The 15,711-nt window shown below is 37.7% G+C and overlaps 1 protein-coding gene across 1 annotated transcript; it reads left to right on the top strand.

Annotated features, from left to right (window-relative positions):
- The first annotated feature begins 1,712 nt into the window (after positions 1-1,712).
- LOC127420086 (dolichyl-diphosphooligosaccharide--protein glycosyltransferase 48 kDa subunit-like) lies at positions 1,713-12,306 on the top strand. Its single transcript, XM_051662067.1, has 11 exons — positions 1,713-1,978; positions 2,151-2,261; positions 2,344-2,430; positions 2,518-2,621; positions 5,509-5,603; positions 5,695-5,788; positions 5,884-6,032; positions 7,291-7,438; positions 11,284-11,404; positions 11,479-11,585; positions 11,717-12,306. Exons 1-11 carry the CDS (start codon positions 1,744-1,746, stop codon positions 11,864-11,866), a joined length of 1,401 nt encoding a protein of 466 aa, XP_051518027.1. The 5' UTR covers positions 1,713-1,743; the 3' UTR covers positions 11,867-12,306.
- The last annotated feature ends 3,405 nt before the right edge of the window (positions 12,307-15,711 follow it).

Genomic DNA, 15,711 nt, shown 5'->3' on the forward strand with positions numbered 1-15,711 from the left:
TTTTTTGTTGAAAACAGCTTGACATGGACCGCAGGTGCCAAAGGTATGGGTGCTGCTTTGTTGTTTAATGATTTTATGTTCAGTAATGGGCTGCCAGATGCGGTAATTGCAGACTGCACTTTCAAGCAGTGTTTCACATTTTGGGCTAATAAATTATTTGTATAAAAAATGAACATTTGTATAACAAAAAAAGTTGTAGTTGTTTCATGTGCTAAAGTGCATGAAGCAAATGCCAACAGAGAAAAAATTAGGTAAATATAATGGAAAACACTTATGGAATCCATTGAAGGACATTATAGAATAAAACCTTAAGAACACTCCAATTAATCTAAAACACATAAATGAATATATATTTGGAAAAATTAATATAGGCCTATATTTTTATACTACTGCTAATAATAACAACAATTGTCATCATCATCATAACTATGCATAAACATTATAATAGTTTTATAATACTTGTAGTAAAGTTTAAGGGGCGAAACAAGCAAATACAGAATAAACTTGAGTTCAGTAAAAAAGATTAAGGGGACCCACGATCTGGGAAACTCGTGAGAATCGATCAGTTGCTACTAAAGTTAGGTTAGTATTAGGTGTGGGGTTAAGATTAGGGTTAAAGGGATAGTTCATCTAAAAATGAAAATTCTCTCATCATTTACTCACCCTCATGCCTTCCAAGATGTACATGACTTTCTTTCTTTTGCTGAACACAAACAAAGATTAGAAGAAGCCTAGAATTTGGCGATATGCATGAAGAATGTGAATCACCAAAAACAAAAAGAAGAATGTGAAAGTGGAGATTTACAGTAAAAAATATCGATCTGTTTCTCATGCACACCTATCATATCGCTTCTGAAGATATGGAATTAACCACTGGAGTCTTATGAATTACTTTTATGCTCCTGTATGTGCTTTTTGGAGCTTCAAAGTTCTGGCCACCATTCACTTGCATTTTATGGACCAACAGAGCTGAAATATTCTTCTAAAAATATCCGTTTGTGTTCAACAGAAGAATGAAAGTCATACACATCTGGGATGGCATGAGGGTGAGTAAATGATGAGAGAATTTTCATTTTTGGGTGAACTATTGCTTTAACCCTAACTTTTCCTTTAAGTTTAGGGGCAGGGCATCTGTGGGACTCCCATGAACACAATATAGCTTATTCACAGTAGAGCCATCTTTGATTTTTGAAGGGAATGAAAACGAGGCTGTGAGGGAAAGACTCTGTCTCTTCAATGACATGCACTGTATAAAGCTACCAGGAAGCTCCCATATCACATCAAATTTTCAACAAATCATATTGTTGGGAGTTTTTTGTCTACTAAAATTTCTGAGAAAGATATGTTTTCAATGTTTCATCAGCTTAAACGGTCCATAAACACTTTGAACAAAACTGTACAACCCACTGAAGAAAGCATCTTGATTTAGCAACGCACAACAACTTTCGTCATGTGCATCTTTGTCTGTAATAATGGCAATTTGTAATAATCTATTCATTTTTATCATTTACAGTTTGGGAGCATATCGTAATTTATTTGTTTGAAGATATGATTGTACAGAAAGTAGTTTCCATTGTATTTATGTTTTATTAAATACCCTGCTACTGATAAATGACTAAGTGTGAAAGTGAGAGGTTTTGTTTAATATAATATTCATGAATCCATGAGGCAGCACGCTATTGGCTGCAGCTCTTGGTCAAAGTTCACATCCGCGTTAGCGCTGACGTTGTCCAACGGAGGAAAATGTCGATGGGTTGTTTGTCAATGAGGGACACCACGACTGTTGTAACGTTAATTTGCAAAAGACGAGGCGCAACAATGGCCCCCACATTGTCTGGTGGATTTTGCAGAAGCACTATTTTTGTTTTATGCGTGTCAGTAATGCTGCAGACAGTTTTGGGAGACGGAAAGACTCTCGTTCTACTGGAAAATCCCAATATCAGAGACACTCATTCAGTTTTCTTCCGCAGTTTAGCAGGTGAGATGCAAATTCCCTGACACACGCCTGGATGACTTTAAACAGGATTTCATTTATTATCAAGTTACAAATGAATAAATGAGCACCTTAATAGCGCTTTAGTACCTGGCATGTCTCAGGTGCATGAGTGTTGCTTTCTAGTCTGTTTCTGCAATTACACTGTTGTTGTCAGATCGTGGGTTCGACCTTACATTCAAGACTGCTGATGATCCTGGTCTCTCTCTGATCAAGTATGGCCAGTTCCTCTATGACCATCTCATCATTTTCTCTCCATCTGTCGAAGGTGAGCAAATTACAGTTGGCCATTTTTATGTTTATTTATCTACTTTATTTTTTTAAATGCTGACACATTTCCAATGCAATAGATTTTGGGGGCAACATCAACGTAGAGACTATTACAGCCTTCATTGATGGTGGACGAAACGTTCTTGTTGCTGCCAGCTCTGATATTGGTGAGTGTCCTCTATGCAGGTGTAGATGCATGTATACATATTGACCTGAAGGCATTTACATATTCTTTTATCCACCGTGACTGGCAGGTGACCCTCTGAGAGAGCTTGGCAGTGAATGTGGTATTGAATTTGATGAGGAGAAAACTGCCGTCATTGACCACCATAATTATGACATTTCAGACCCTGGTGAGGTAAGCAAATGAAAAGAGGTTAGAATCCAATTTGTATCTGTTTGTAGGTCATTGACAGGTCAGGTTATCCGAGGTGATAAAAATTAGAAATCTTTGAAGAATCTAGTTTAAAAACACATCTTTGAGTCCATGTTGGTTTCACACATTTTTGAAACACGTTTAGAGCATTTTCTATAATAATGAAAAAAAAAGCTTTAAAGCTGAAGTATGTAGTTTCTACAAAACTGGTGCCACCAAATAGAATTGCAAAAATAAACAATCACTGCTTCTCAATGTCCATTCTTTTGGCGTTCTTACATTCTTGTGGATTTGTTTGGTGTTATCACCCACCTAAAAAAAATAAAAAATAGTTAAGAGGTTTGTTTAATCTATATATCGCAGTACATCTCAAACTCGCATAGATGAGTTTTACATCCTCATGTTTCTGAGTTCGCTCTTTCAAGGTAGTTGGCAAGATGAGAACACGTTCTTAGCATTGAGAAATGCCCAGTGTTTTCAAAACAGCTTTTTAACTACACTCCTCGTCTGTAGTTGTTCAAACAGTCAGATAGTCCCGCCACCATCTCACACCATTAGTTGAGTAACGTTGCTGGGGCGGGTCTAAGTGGGTCTCAAAACAAACGCATTAATATTTATAGCACCACAGAGACGCAGTGTTTACAATTGTTGAGAAAATTAACCTATGAATGGCTTAATTATTGCTGTCTCTGCATATTAAACTAGGATAGAAGTATTTTAACACTGAAATGTTACATACTTCAGCTTTAAAAATGCCATGTGGTGTATCAATCAGTTAAAATATATTAAAAACTATCTTGAACCTTGAATACATGGGAGTGTACGCAACTTAATCGTTAATTAAAAAAATACTTTCTACTTATTTTTCAAGGTAAAACAAATTTATATTGTATAAAAATATATTTTGTATATATACTAGTGCTGTCACAATTAACGCATTAACGCAAAATTTGTTGAACGCCACTTATATTTTTAATGCCGTTAACGCATAATATGACCCTGAGAATTGACCATAGTTCATGAGAAGAGTCAGTTCACGCAAACGCTGCTAATGTCACATGCATTGACCGTCTGGAAAACAGATGGTGGGAGACATTATGCTGATACCTGTGCCAAGCATTTTGTCAATGTAGCACAGCAGTAAAACATGCCCGCAAAGCACAGATAGAACTCAGAACTTTAACATGATTGCAGTGGCAAGACAGCTGCCATTTGAAAACTTGCCTTGCACTGCGAGGCGCGGTACGAGCGTGAAGTGAAAGTGTGAGCATGAGGCGATTGACCGGGTCCTTGAATAACATATAACGTTTCAGTAAAGGCAGCCAGTGGAGTTTCTGGTGTCCCTCTAGGGAGTTGGTGCCTTATGCAGACTGCGTTATATGCTTATAGTGAGCGGCAGTACTAATTACCGGCTAACGGAAACCCTGCTGCTGTCTCCAAGGTTCTGTCATAGTGTCTCTGTTTGATAGTGCACTAGCCAATGCAGAAGTTGGAGACATTGCTGGAACCCTGCAGGTAATCTATGTCATTAACCCATTTAATCCAACCAGTAACAATTGTGACCGAGGTCTTAAAGGAGTTTTTGATGTATTTTGCACAGAGTTGTCAATTGTAAATGGCAGTGCAGACCTTTTTGCATGAGTGGTGCAAATAGTCACATGACCAGAGCTATTTAATTCCACTGTGCTCCTGGAAAGATTACGACTGTCAAAACTCCATAAAAAGAAGCAAATAAATCCTTTCATAATACACTTACAACTACCATATTTTGTATATAATTTGAATTTTCTGTTGTTCAACTCTGTTGGTGTGGATGACTGAAAAAATACATCTGGATGAAGCATATTTTGTCCACTCATATTTATAAAGATATTGTGATTAATCGTGATTAACTACAAAAAATTATGCAATTAATCACAATTAAATATTTTAATTATTTGACAGTCCTAATATATATATATATATATATATATATATATATATATAATATATATATATATATATATATTAGGACTGTCAAATAATTAAAATATTTAATTGTGATTAATTGCATAATTTTTTGTAAAAATAAACAAATATATATATATATATATATATTTGTTTATTTTTACCAATATTATGATTTTTTTGAGTCAAGAATATCAAGAAGTTTTCTCAGGGTTACACCAAATAACCCAATTTTTTATTTTTATTTATTTTTTATTTTTTTGCCTTTTCATTAAAAAAAAAAGTGTCCATTTTTTAAAATTTCTATGAATCAGAATGAATGATATAGGAATTTCAAGAATTTCTGCTGACTTCACAAGCTTTTGAGGGTTTAAAGGGGTCTTTCTTTTGTTGTCTGTCGCATGACAACAAAAGGGCGATTTATATATTGGTTAGATTGCATGCCTTTGATTCGGTGGACAAAAAGTTTTTAAAATATCATATTTTAAGATAGAATTATTTCAGTACTTATTTTTCTAAGAAATAGTAATAAAAGATTATTATTACATCTGCTCTACTTATGCCAACATTTCTTTTTCAAAGAATGTCCACAATTAGATAATTTTTTTTTATTTTATTTTTTTTATGGTCTCTGGATGGTTACACCACATGACACCACAAATGTTTTTTCTGAAAAAAACAAAGTGACTTTGAGCTCAGTAATTGAAAATATGTTCTTCAAAGAAGATGTGTATTCAAGTAATTTTTTGTGGGAATTGCATTTGTATTGTATTTTCTTTTATAATTTCATAGATATGGACAAGAAAATTTGTGTCACGTCATTGACCCTTATATGATCTGAAATACAACCTATTGCATAATCTAATCCTTGTACTGTATGCAGCTTGGAATTCAATGTCTTTGCTTTATACTTTTTTTACAGCACACCCTGATTGTTGCAGATCCAGAGAATCTTCTTAAAGCCCCAACTATAGTTGGCAAGCCCACTGATAAACCAGTCCTGTTCAAAGGTGTTGGGTAAGTTGTCTTAATGAACCCAGGTCTGTGCTTGTTTTATAAAATGGCACTGTTCAAGATACACAACTTATAAGTCGCTTCTTTTCCTCAGCATGGTGGCTGACCCAGATAACTCTCTGGTGTTGGACATTCTGACAGGCTCCTCCACTTCTTACTCTTACTTTCCTGATCGTCCAGTCACACAGGTAAATAATGAAATGCATACTACTTAGGGTAAATGTTTTCACGGTACTTCATTGTATTTGTTGCCTCTTTCCTTAATCCCTGTTTTGCCTCCCAGTATCCTCATGCAGTTGGAAAGAACACCCTGCTGATTGCTGGTCTCCAGGCAAGAAACAATGCACGTGTGGTTTTCAGTGGGTCACTGCACTTCTTTAGTGATGCTTTCTTCAACTCCCCAGTGCAGAAGGCTACCCCTGGGTCAAAAAGGTCAATGATGTTACATTACTGAATGCACCAATCAGCCACAACTAGAGCCCGACTGATACCGATTTTAGAGGGGGAAAATTCACCGATTACTGATATGGTGGCCGATATATTTAATTTTTGAGCTGGAATGAAAACAGACCTTTTCTATGTGGATTGTTCACCGATTTTGCACCTATATGACTATGCAAAGGTACTCAGAAGGCTGCTTTTGACATTATTATTATACATTGTCAACAAATTCTAGAAATGAACACTGAGAAAATAAAGAATGAATAAAAACACAATAAATAGCTTAATAAACATCAGTACTGTATGTTTAGTATCAGTCAAATGCTGACCATTAAAATAAAGAATAAATAAAAACACAATAAATACCTTAATAAACATCAGTACTGTATGTTTAGTATCAGTCAAATGCTGACCATTAAAATAAAGAATAAATAAAAATAAAATAAATAGTTAAACATCAGTACTGTTTAGTATCAGTCAAATGCTGACTATTTTAATACTGAAAATAGAAAATCCCAGGAGATCAGCAGTTACAGAAATACTCAAACCAGCCCATCTGGCACCAACAATCATGCCACGGTCGAAATCACAGACATCAAATTTTTTCCACATTCTGATGGTTGATATGAACATTAACTGAAGCTCCTGACCCGTATATGCATGATTTTATACACTGTTGCCACACGATTGGCTGATTATAGATGATTGTTGGTGCCAGATGGGCTGGTTTGAGTATTTCTGTAACTGCTGATCTCCTGGGATTTTCACACACAACAGTCTCTAGAATTTACTCCGAATGGTGCCAGAAACAAAAAAACATCCAGTGAGCGGCAGTTCTGGGGATGGAAATGTCTCGTTGATGAGAGAGGTCAGCAGAGAATGGCCAGACTGGTTTGAACTGACAAAGTCTACGGTAACTCCGATAACTGCTCTGTACAATTGTGATGAGAAGAATAGCATCTCAGAATGCTATTCTGAGATGAGGGTTGGTGCTGTTTTGGCAGCACGAGGGGGACCTACACAATTTTAGGCAGGTGGTTTTAATGTTGTGGCTGATTGGTGTATACGGACATTAAAATGTTGAAACACAATTTGAAACAAAGTAGTTTTTGAAATATTTGAGGATTTGTGAAGTTATTCTTGGATGTGAGGAATTACAACCCTTGAACATACTCAGATTTTTTTAAACCCCCAGTTTGTTTAGAATTTTCATGATCTGTGATGTCTATATATACTTATTTCTTGTCAGATATGAGCAAACTGGTAACCAGGAACTGGCTGAGGCCCTGTCCCGCTGGGTATTTAAGGAGGCAGGTGTTCTCAGGGTTGGCGCTGTTACCCATCATCCTGTTGGAGAGAGCTCCCCCCCTGCTGCTTACACCATCACTGACCTTGTGGTGAGTCTTAATGCTTCACATATTTCTTCTGATCAACCACTTGCTTGGACATTGTAATCTGTAGTTAAAGATAGTTTTAGTAACCGTGGTATCTTTTAAAAATGGCAAGTGTTATGTGACTAAGAAGGAGGGAAATATTTTGCTATTGAAAAATGTTTTGCTAAGAAGCTTTAGTTTATTGCTATTCACTAATCCAAAAAGAAATGGGAATATGTCAAAAACTGGCCTGGTGATACTTGGTACAATTTGCATTACTTTAGTGTACAAAAGTTATTGAGAAAAATATTTGATGGTGTGGTAGTAACTTTCCAGGTCTTAGGTCATCTACTCTTAAGTCATTAAAGGTGTGCTCAGTAATTTGTTGTCACCTTGGACATACACTGACACCTAGGGGCATGGTGCAGTATCATTCAAAATAAATAGTTTTCAGTTACAGATGCCATTGTAGAAATTCACTTCACAGTAGCACAGTATGATTAATTTAATGCATGCATAAAAGTGCCAATAACAGGGCAGTTGCAAGATAACAAGTAGTATTTGGCCTGGTATCTGGTCATGTGATCATAACATGGCCGTCCCCATAAGGGGACCCTCTCCGTGTAGAATAAAACATATTTTATAAGGTTACTGATATGACTGGAGTCTTCAACTCATGTGAGTGGTCATGATTTTATACATACGTTTCAAAATTGATTTCTTTAGGAGTAAAACTTTTTTTAATGATAAAAAAAAAAAAAAAATTCCTGAGTGCACCTTCAAAGGAATAGTTCACCCCAAAATAGAAAATTCTCATCATTTACTCACCCTCATGCCATCTAAGATGTATATGACTTTCTTTCTTCTGCTGAACTCAAACAGAGATTTTAAGAAGAATATCTCAGCTCTCTAGGTCCTTACAATGCAAGTGAATGGTGATCAGGCCTTTGAAGCTCCAAAAAGCAGATATAGTCAGCATAAGCATAATACATCCGACTCCAGTGGTTTAAACAATGCCTTCTGAAGCAAACCAGTTGATTTTGTGTGAGAAAAGACCAAAATATAACAGCTTTTTCACTGTATATCTTACCAGCAGTCTCCTTGGCGATCATGATTTCAAGCTCGATCACACTTCCTATAGCGCCATATAGCGATCTGCGCATGTGTCAGTCATTAGGAAGTGTAATCGTGCTTGAAATCACGATCGTGCCTAGAGACTGCAATGGCAAGATGTACAGTGAAAAAGGAGTTTTGATCTGTTCTCACCCAAAACCAACTGGATCCCTTCAGAAAACATTGATTAAACCACTGGAGCTTCAAAATGTGCTTTTTGGAGCTTCAAAGGCCTGATCGCCATTCAGTTGCATTGTATGGACCTACAGAGCTTAGATATTCTTCTAAAAATCTTCATTTGGGTTCAGCAGAAGAAAGTAAGTTATACACATTTGGGATGGCATGAGGGTGAGTAAATGATGAGTTTTTTTTTTTTAACAATTTTCATTTTTGAGTGAACTATTCCTTTAATCATTAGGCTACCAACCCCTCTCTGAGGGTTATCCTTCCAACAAAATAGACAAAGGAACATGTAAAGTAAAAGTGCTCCAAATGTTCAACATACAGGGATGTTTTTGTTTCTTATTTAAATTTTTGACATCACAGATTAAATGCTTAAATGTTAAAGCTGAAGTATGTAACTTTCTCGGTGTTAAAATAATTTCTTCTATCCCAGCTTAAAGAGACAACTATAAGTAAGCCATTCATAGGTTCATTTTATCAAACTGTAAGCACTGAGGGTGGGACTCTCTGTTTGATCAACCAATGGAAGATGTGGGGCATATTCAGAAAGCTGTTTTGAAAACATTGTTTATTTTTGCAATTCCATTCTGTGGTGCAGATGTCGCAGAAATTACATACATCAGTTTCAAAGATGCTCCCAGGTATACCATCATTGAATGTGTACTGTTATGATGAAAATTACAGTGCATCTGGAAAGTATTCACAGCGCTTCACTTTTTCCACATTTTGTTATGTTACAGCCTTATTCCAAAATGGATTAAATTCATTATTTTTTCCTCAGAAATTCTACAAACAATACCCCATAATGACAGTGTGAAAGAAGTTTGTTTGAAGTCTTTGCAAATTTATTAAAAAAAAAAAACGAAAAAAATCACATGTTCATAAGTATTCACAGCCTTTGCCATGACACTCAAAATTGAGCTCAGGTGCATCCTGTTTTCATTGATCATTCTTGATGTTTCTACAACTTGATTGGAGTCCACCTGTGGTAAATTCAGTTGATTGGACATGATTTGGAAAGGCACACACCTGTCTATATAAGGTCCCACAGTTAACAGTGCATGTCAGAGCACAAACCAAGCCATGAAGTCCAAGGAATTGTCTGTAGACCTCCGAGACAGGATTGTATCGAGGCACAGATCTGGGGAAGGGTACAGAAAAATTTCTGCAGCATTGAAGGTCCCAATGAGCACAGTGGCCTCCATCATCCGTAAATGGATGAAGTTTGGAACCACTAGGACTCTTCCTAGAGCTGGCCACCTGGCCAAACTGAGCCTTAGTCAGGGAGGTGACCAAGAACCCAATGGTAACTCTGACAGAGCTCCAGCATTTCTCTGTGGAGAGAGGAGAACCTTCCAGAAGAACAACCATCTCTGCAGCACTCCACCAATCAGGCCTGTATGGTAGAGTGGCCAGACGGAAGCCACTCCTCAGTAAAAGGCACATGACAGCCCGCCTGGAGTTTGCCAAAAGGCACCTGAAGGACTCTCAGACAATGAGAAACAAAGATTGAACTCTTTGGCCTGAATGGCAAGTGTCATTTCTGGAGGAAACCAGGCACTGCTCATCACCTGGCCAATACCATCCCTACAGTGAAGCATGGTGGTGGCAGCATCATGCTGTGGGTATGTTTTTCAGCGGCAGGAACTGGGAGACTAGTCAGGATCGAGGGAAAGATGAATGCAGCAATGTACAGAGACATCCTTGATGAAAACCTGCTCCAGACGCTCTGGACCTCAGACTGGGGCGAAGGTTCATCTTCCAACAGGACATCGACCTTAAGCACACAGCCAAGATAACAAAGGAGTGGCTATGGGACAACTCTGTGAATGTCCTTGAGTGGCCCAGCCAGAACCCAGACTTGAACCCGATTGAACATCTCTGGAGAGATCTGAAAATGGCTGTGCACCGACGCTCCCCATCCAACCTGATGGAGCTTGAGAGGTCCTGCAAAGAAGAATGGGAGAAACTGCCCAAAAATAGGTGTGCCAAGCTTGTAGCATCATACTCAAAAAGACTTGAGGCTGTAATTGGTGCCAAAGGTGCTTCAACAAAGTATTGAGCAAAAGCTGTGAATACTTCTGTACATTTTTTTTTTTTTTTTTAATTTGCAAAGATTTCAAACAAACTTCTTTCACGTTGTCATTATGGGGTATTGTTTGTAGAATTTTGAGGAAAAAATAATGAATTAAATCCATTTTGGAATAAGGCTGTAACATAACAAAATGTGGAAAAAGTGAAGCGCTGTGAATACTTTCCGGATGCACTGTACATGTAAGGGGCCGTTCACACCGAACACATTTTTGTGTCCATTTTTGTCTTTGACTGCTGCACCGTGTCTCGCTGATATTTTTCAGCATCTCACGCAGGAGCGTTTTTATAGATGCCATGTCAAGTTAAAAAGAACGTCTCGAGACACCTTCATTCTGTTCTATTCGTTGCGCTGTATCTAGCTTATTTAGAGCAAGAATGCATTCGGTTGTAGCCCCTAACAATTAAGCCACTATACAATAAAGCTCACAGTGAATATAGTGGCTGACTAGCACTATCTGGATTGTCTCTACTCTTTACAGGAATACAGCATTGTGATTGAGATGTTGTCTGGTGGCAAGTGGGTGCCCTTTGATGGAGATGACATTCAGCTGGAATTTGTCAGAATCGACCCATTTGTTAGGACGTACCTCAAGAAAAATGGTATGGTAATAGTTAAATTCTTCTCAATTGGATTTATTTTCATGGCATTTACATTTGGAATGCTTTTTGTTTAGGTGGAAAATACAGTGTACAGTTTAAGCTTCCAGATGTGTATGGAGTGTTCCAGTTTAAAGTTGACTACAACAGACTAGGCTACACACACCTGTACTCCTCAACCCAGGTGAGAATCTAAATTAATTGTAAGACTTACTCTTTGTCTTAATATATCTGCAAAAGTGCTTTAATGAAACATTTTGATGCAAATAACTGACCCAAATGCTGATATTTACCAATTATTTTGGTATTCAACAGGTTTCTGTCCGGCCCTTGCAGCATACCCAATATGAGCGCTTTATTCTCTCTGCCTTTCCATATTATGCCAGTGCTTTCTCTATGATGGCAGGACTCTTTGTGTTCAGTGTTGTATTTCTTCACATGAGAGAGAAAGAGAAGTCAGATTAAAATGGGTATCAGTAATGAAAAACAGAGAGGCTCCAGACTTCTAGCACAAGTCCGGATGAATAGACGTCTGAAATATGTTGGTGTGGGCTCATTTTGGTGAGTTAGAACGTGTGCCATTACATCTTAAGGCAGCATTTGTAAATTATAGATTTTTTTTTTTTTCTACATTTTTGTGGGTAATGAACATCACAATGAACATATGTTTTTGTTTCTTTGGAGTGGTTTGCCATTTGGTTATTTAAATTGATTCAGAGGGGCACATCATTTTTTATTTGTATGAAAGGCAAAAATTGATGATCTGATACACTATGCACTGATGTTTGGCTCTTGCTATGAAGAGATTGTTTTGAATTCTACAATTTGTTAACAAAAGAGGAATGGATGTTCAAAATGTGGTTGAAACATCTGGTGTCAATAAAGTTCACATTCCACCACTGAAATGTTGTGCTTTTCTTGGTAAATTGCATCACACCCGCATCTGTATGTCATTGTAAACTACAACACAAAAACTAACACAAAATTACTAATGATAAAGGGTTTTACATGCCAGACTACAATTAATGCCAGCTTCTGTTCAGAGTGGCTTTGACAGTTTTAAATGTGATTTATCTCCCAAATGTTAACTACATGGGTTTTATGACTGTTGTGTTTTGTAGAAAGAAGTCTATTTGTGATTTTTCTAATTTTCATTGTGCTGTCACGAGAAACGCAGGCCATTTATATTATAGAGGATTTTTATTTTGAAATGCTAAAACATTCCAGTAAAATGCAGCCTAGTAGAGAAGTACAAAATACATTTATGACAGAAAATAAGTTTGGAGTTAAAAAAAAAAAGTCGCCTCATTAACATGAATTAAGTTCTGGCAGATATCTTCAGAACACCAACCCACTCCCACACTCTAACAAAGTCTTTCAAGGCAAGTCAGTCCACTCGGCGGCCATTTTTGGAACCAAACAGCTCTAAAATACCCGAAGAGAGCTATCCGTTAGCATCCCCATTCATCTCTATGTCTGTGCTCACCTAGCTAGAAAGCTAGCGAAATGGAGGCTGCCATCTTTGCTCATGGGCGCTCAGTTCCAGGATCGGGTGTCACGTGACTGATTAATGGGAATAGATAGGGAAAAATATAAATCAATTTCACGCTTTTAAGAGGCCTTCAAAAACAATCCGTCACCGGATGAAGATGTATTTTAATGTAATGAAATAATTTAGATTGAAATGATTCTTGGAATTTTTTTTTATTTCGTCATAAAACACGGCTACTTTTGAATAGCTGTCTATGGAGAACATGTTTTTTGCCATCGGGTGGTGGAGTTCCAGCATCTACCAACAGGTAATAACACGGACCTGCTAACCAGCCAATTCCTGACCCCCTGTTTGGAACGCTGCTGGGCAGATACTTTCTACGTAAACAAGCGGCATAAAAGTACAGCTCCTATCTACTTGAATTGAGAAAGACCAAAATCTCCAAAACGGGTGGTCAAGATTACGATCAAAGAACATATTTAAAACATATGTAAAATCTGACAACAATGGAATCATAAATTGTGTTTGTTTAGCTCAGATCACCCTAAAAAACGCATTTTTTCAGGCTGGTTCAGCTAATGAGCATGCGCGTTGTCGAGTTCATTGACAGGCGATCAGAACCCTTCTACAGGCAAGGTCTCTGACTCTAGAGCGCAACAGGGACCGCCCACTTTTTCAGCCGTCTGGGTTCCGGAAGTATTTTCCCCATTCATTTATTCCATAGACTTTTAATATGATCCTTCATTAAAGAGTTGTGAGCATGAACAAAACTAACCAACTCCGAGGTGAATCACAACATCACGAACTTTGTTGTGAGGCAAAAAAAGTATTTAAAAATCGGAAATAAAGACAAAGGTACAGTGTACTTATCGTCTTTCATTAAGGCACATACTACAATCCCCTACAGCATTGCGAATGATGTCACTGAATATAAAACTATGGAAATATATAAAACTATTTATTTTAGGTTGTTGTTTATAGAATAGAAACAATATATTTTATGTTTATTGCAAAATATCCTGATATGTACAAATATACAAGCAGTTTAAGGGTGAAGGGAGACTGACTAGATAAATCATTCACAGTGCATCAAGGGAGCACGTGGTCGCTCCAGCCACGTTTCACAGTTTTCGTTGCCTGCGGTTCTCTGGTGTATTATCCGATGTACCATGGGTAATGTAGTTGTTTACCATGAATTCCGCTATCAAACGATTTTAAACAATGAAGTTGAGATAACGTGGATGAATGGTTTCAACGGAAGCATATACCACTGATGAGCAACCTCGTAGCTCACGGTAGGTCTGTCTTTAAAGGTTTATAAGTTATTGTTGAAAATCAATTCGTTTATGGAATAAATTAATGGGATTTTTACATCCGAACCAGACTGTTGCGGAGAGGGGGTTCAGTGAAAAAACAGCAGCTGGACGTGCTTGCCGATGTCTTTCAGACACAGCCGCCAGTCATTAGTATTCAAAAAGACACAGCAGCCAATCATTAGCATCCAAACAGACACAGCAGCCAATCATTAGCATCCAAACAGACACAACAGCCAATCATTAGCATCCAAACAGACACAGCAGCCAAACATTAGCATCCAAACAGACACAACAGCCAATAATTAGCATCCAAACAGACACAGCAGCCAATCATTAGCATCCAAACAGACACAGCAGCCAATCATTAGTATCCAAACAGACACAGCTGCCAAACATTAGCAACCAAACAGACACAGTAGCCAATCATTAGCATCCAAACAGACACAGCAGCCTATCATTAGCATCCAGGCAGACACAGCCGCCAGTCATTAGCATCCAAACAGACACAGTCGCCAATCATTAGCATCCAAACAGACACAACAGCCAATAATTAGCATCCAAACAGACACAGCAGCCAATCATTAGCATCTAAATAGACACAGCAGCCAATAATTAGCATCCAAACAGACACAGCTGCCAATCATTAGCATCCAAACATACACAGCTGCCAAACATTAGCATCCAAACAGACACAGTAGCCAATCATTAGCATCCAAACAGACACAGCAACCTATCATTAGCATCCAGACAGACACAGCTGCCAGTCATTAGCATCCAAACAGACACAGCCGCCAGTCATTGGTATTCAAAAAGACACAGCAGCCAATCATTAGCATCCAAACAGACACAGCTGCCAATCATTAGCATCCAAACAGACACAGTAGCCAATCATTAGCATCCAAACAGACACAGCAGCCTATCATTAGCATCCAAACAGACACAGCCACCAGTCATTAGCATCCAAACAGACACAGCCACCAGTCATTAGCATCCAAACAGACACAGCCGCCAATCATTAGCATCCAAACAGACACAGCAGACAATCATTAGCATCCAAACAGTCACAGCTGCCAGTCATTAGCATCCAAACAAACACAGCCACCAATCATTAGCATCCAAACAGACACAGCCGCCAATCATTAGCATCCAAACAAACACAGCCGCCAATCATTAGCATCCAAACAGACACAGCCGCCAATCATTGGCATCCAAACAGACACAGCCGCCAATTGATAAACGAGTAACAAATGACAACAGTAAACAGAGGCATTTCTCAATGTTAGCAGTTGAGTTCGTATTATAAAATAATTATAACATATTTATTTAACTGTATATATAAATTTGACTAAATATTGTTAGCATTGTTGTTACTATTACAAGTCTTGTATTCTGAATTAGATCATTTGAAATTACAACTGCTCTACACAACGTGAAACTGAACTTGAAATGTTCGCATACAGCAGTAAAGTATTACAATTAAATAGATGTCTAATAAATGCTGT

Source organism: Myxocyprinus asiaticus, chromosome 29, assembly GCF_019703515.2.
Source record: "Myxocyprinus asiaticus isolate MX2 ecotype Aquarium Trade chromosome 29, UBuf_Myxa_2, whole genome shotgun sequence".
Classification (NCBI taxonomy): Eukaryota; Metazoa; Chordata; class Actinopteri; order Cypriniformes; family Catostomidae; genus Myxocyprinus; species Myxocyprinus asiaticus.

Coding starts and splice junctions, on each gene's coding strand:
- LOC127420086 (XM_051662067.1), top strand. CDS start 1,744: ATGTCGATGGGTTGTTTGTCAATGAGGGACACCACGACTGTTGTAACG. Junction 2,431..2,517: donor TGCTGCCAGCTCTGATATTG/GTGAGTGTCCTC, acceptor CGTGACTGGCAG/GTGACCCTCTGAGAGAGCTT. Junction 6,033..7,290: donor GCTACCCCTGGGTCAAAAAG/GTCAATGATGTT, acceptor ATTTCTTGTCAG/ATATGAGCAAACTGGTAACC.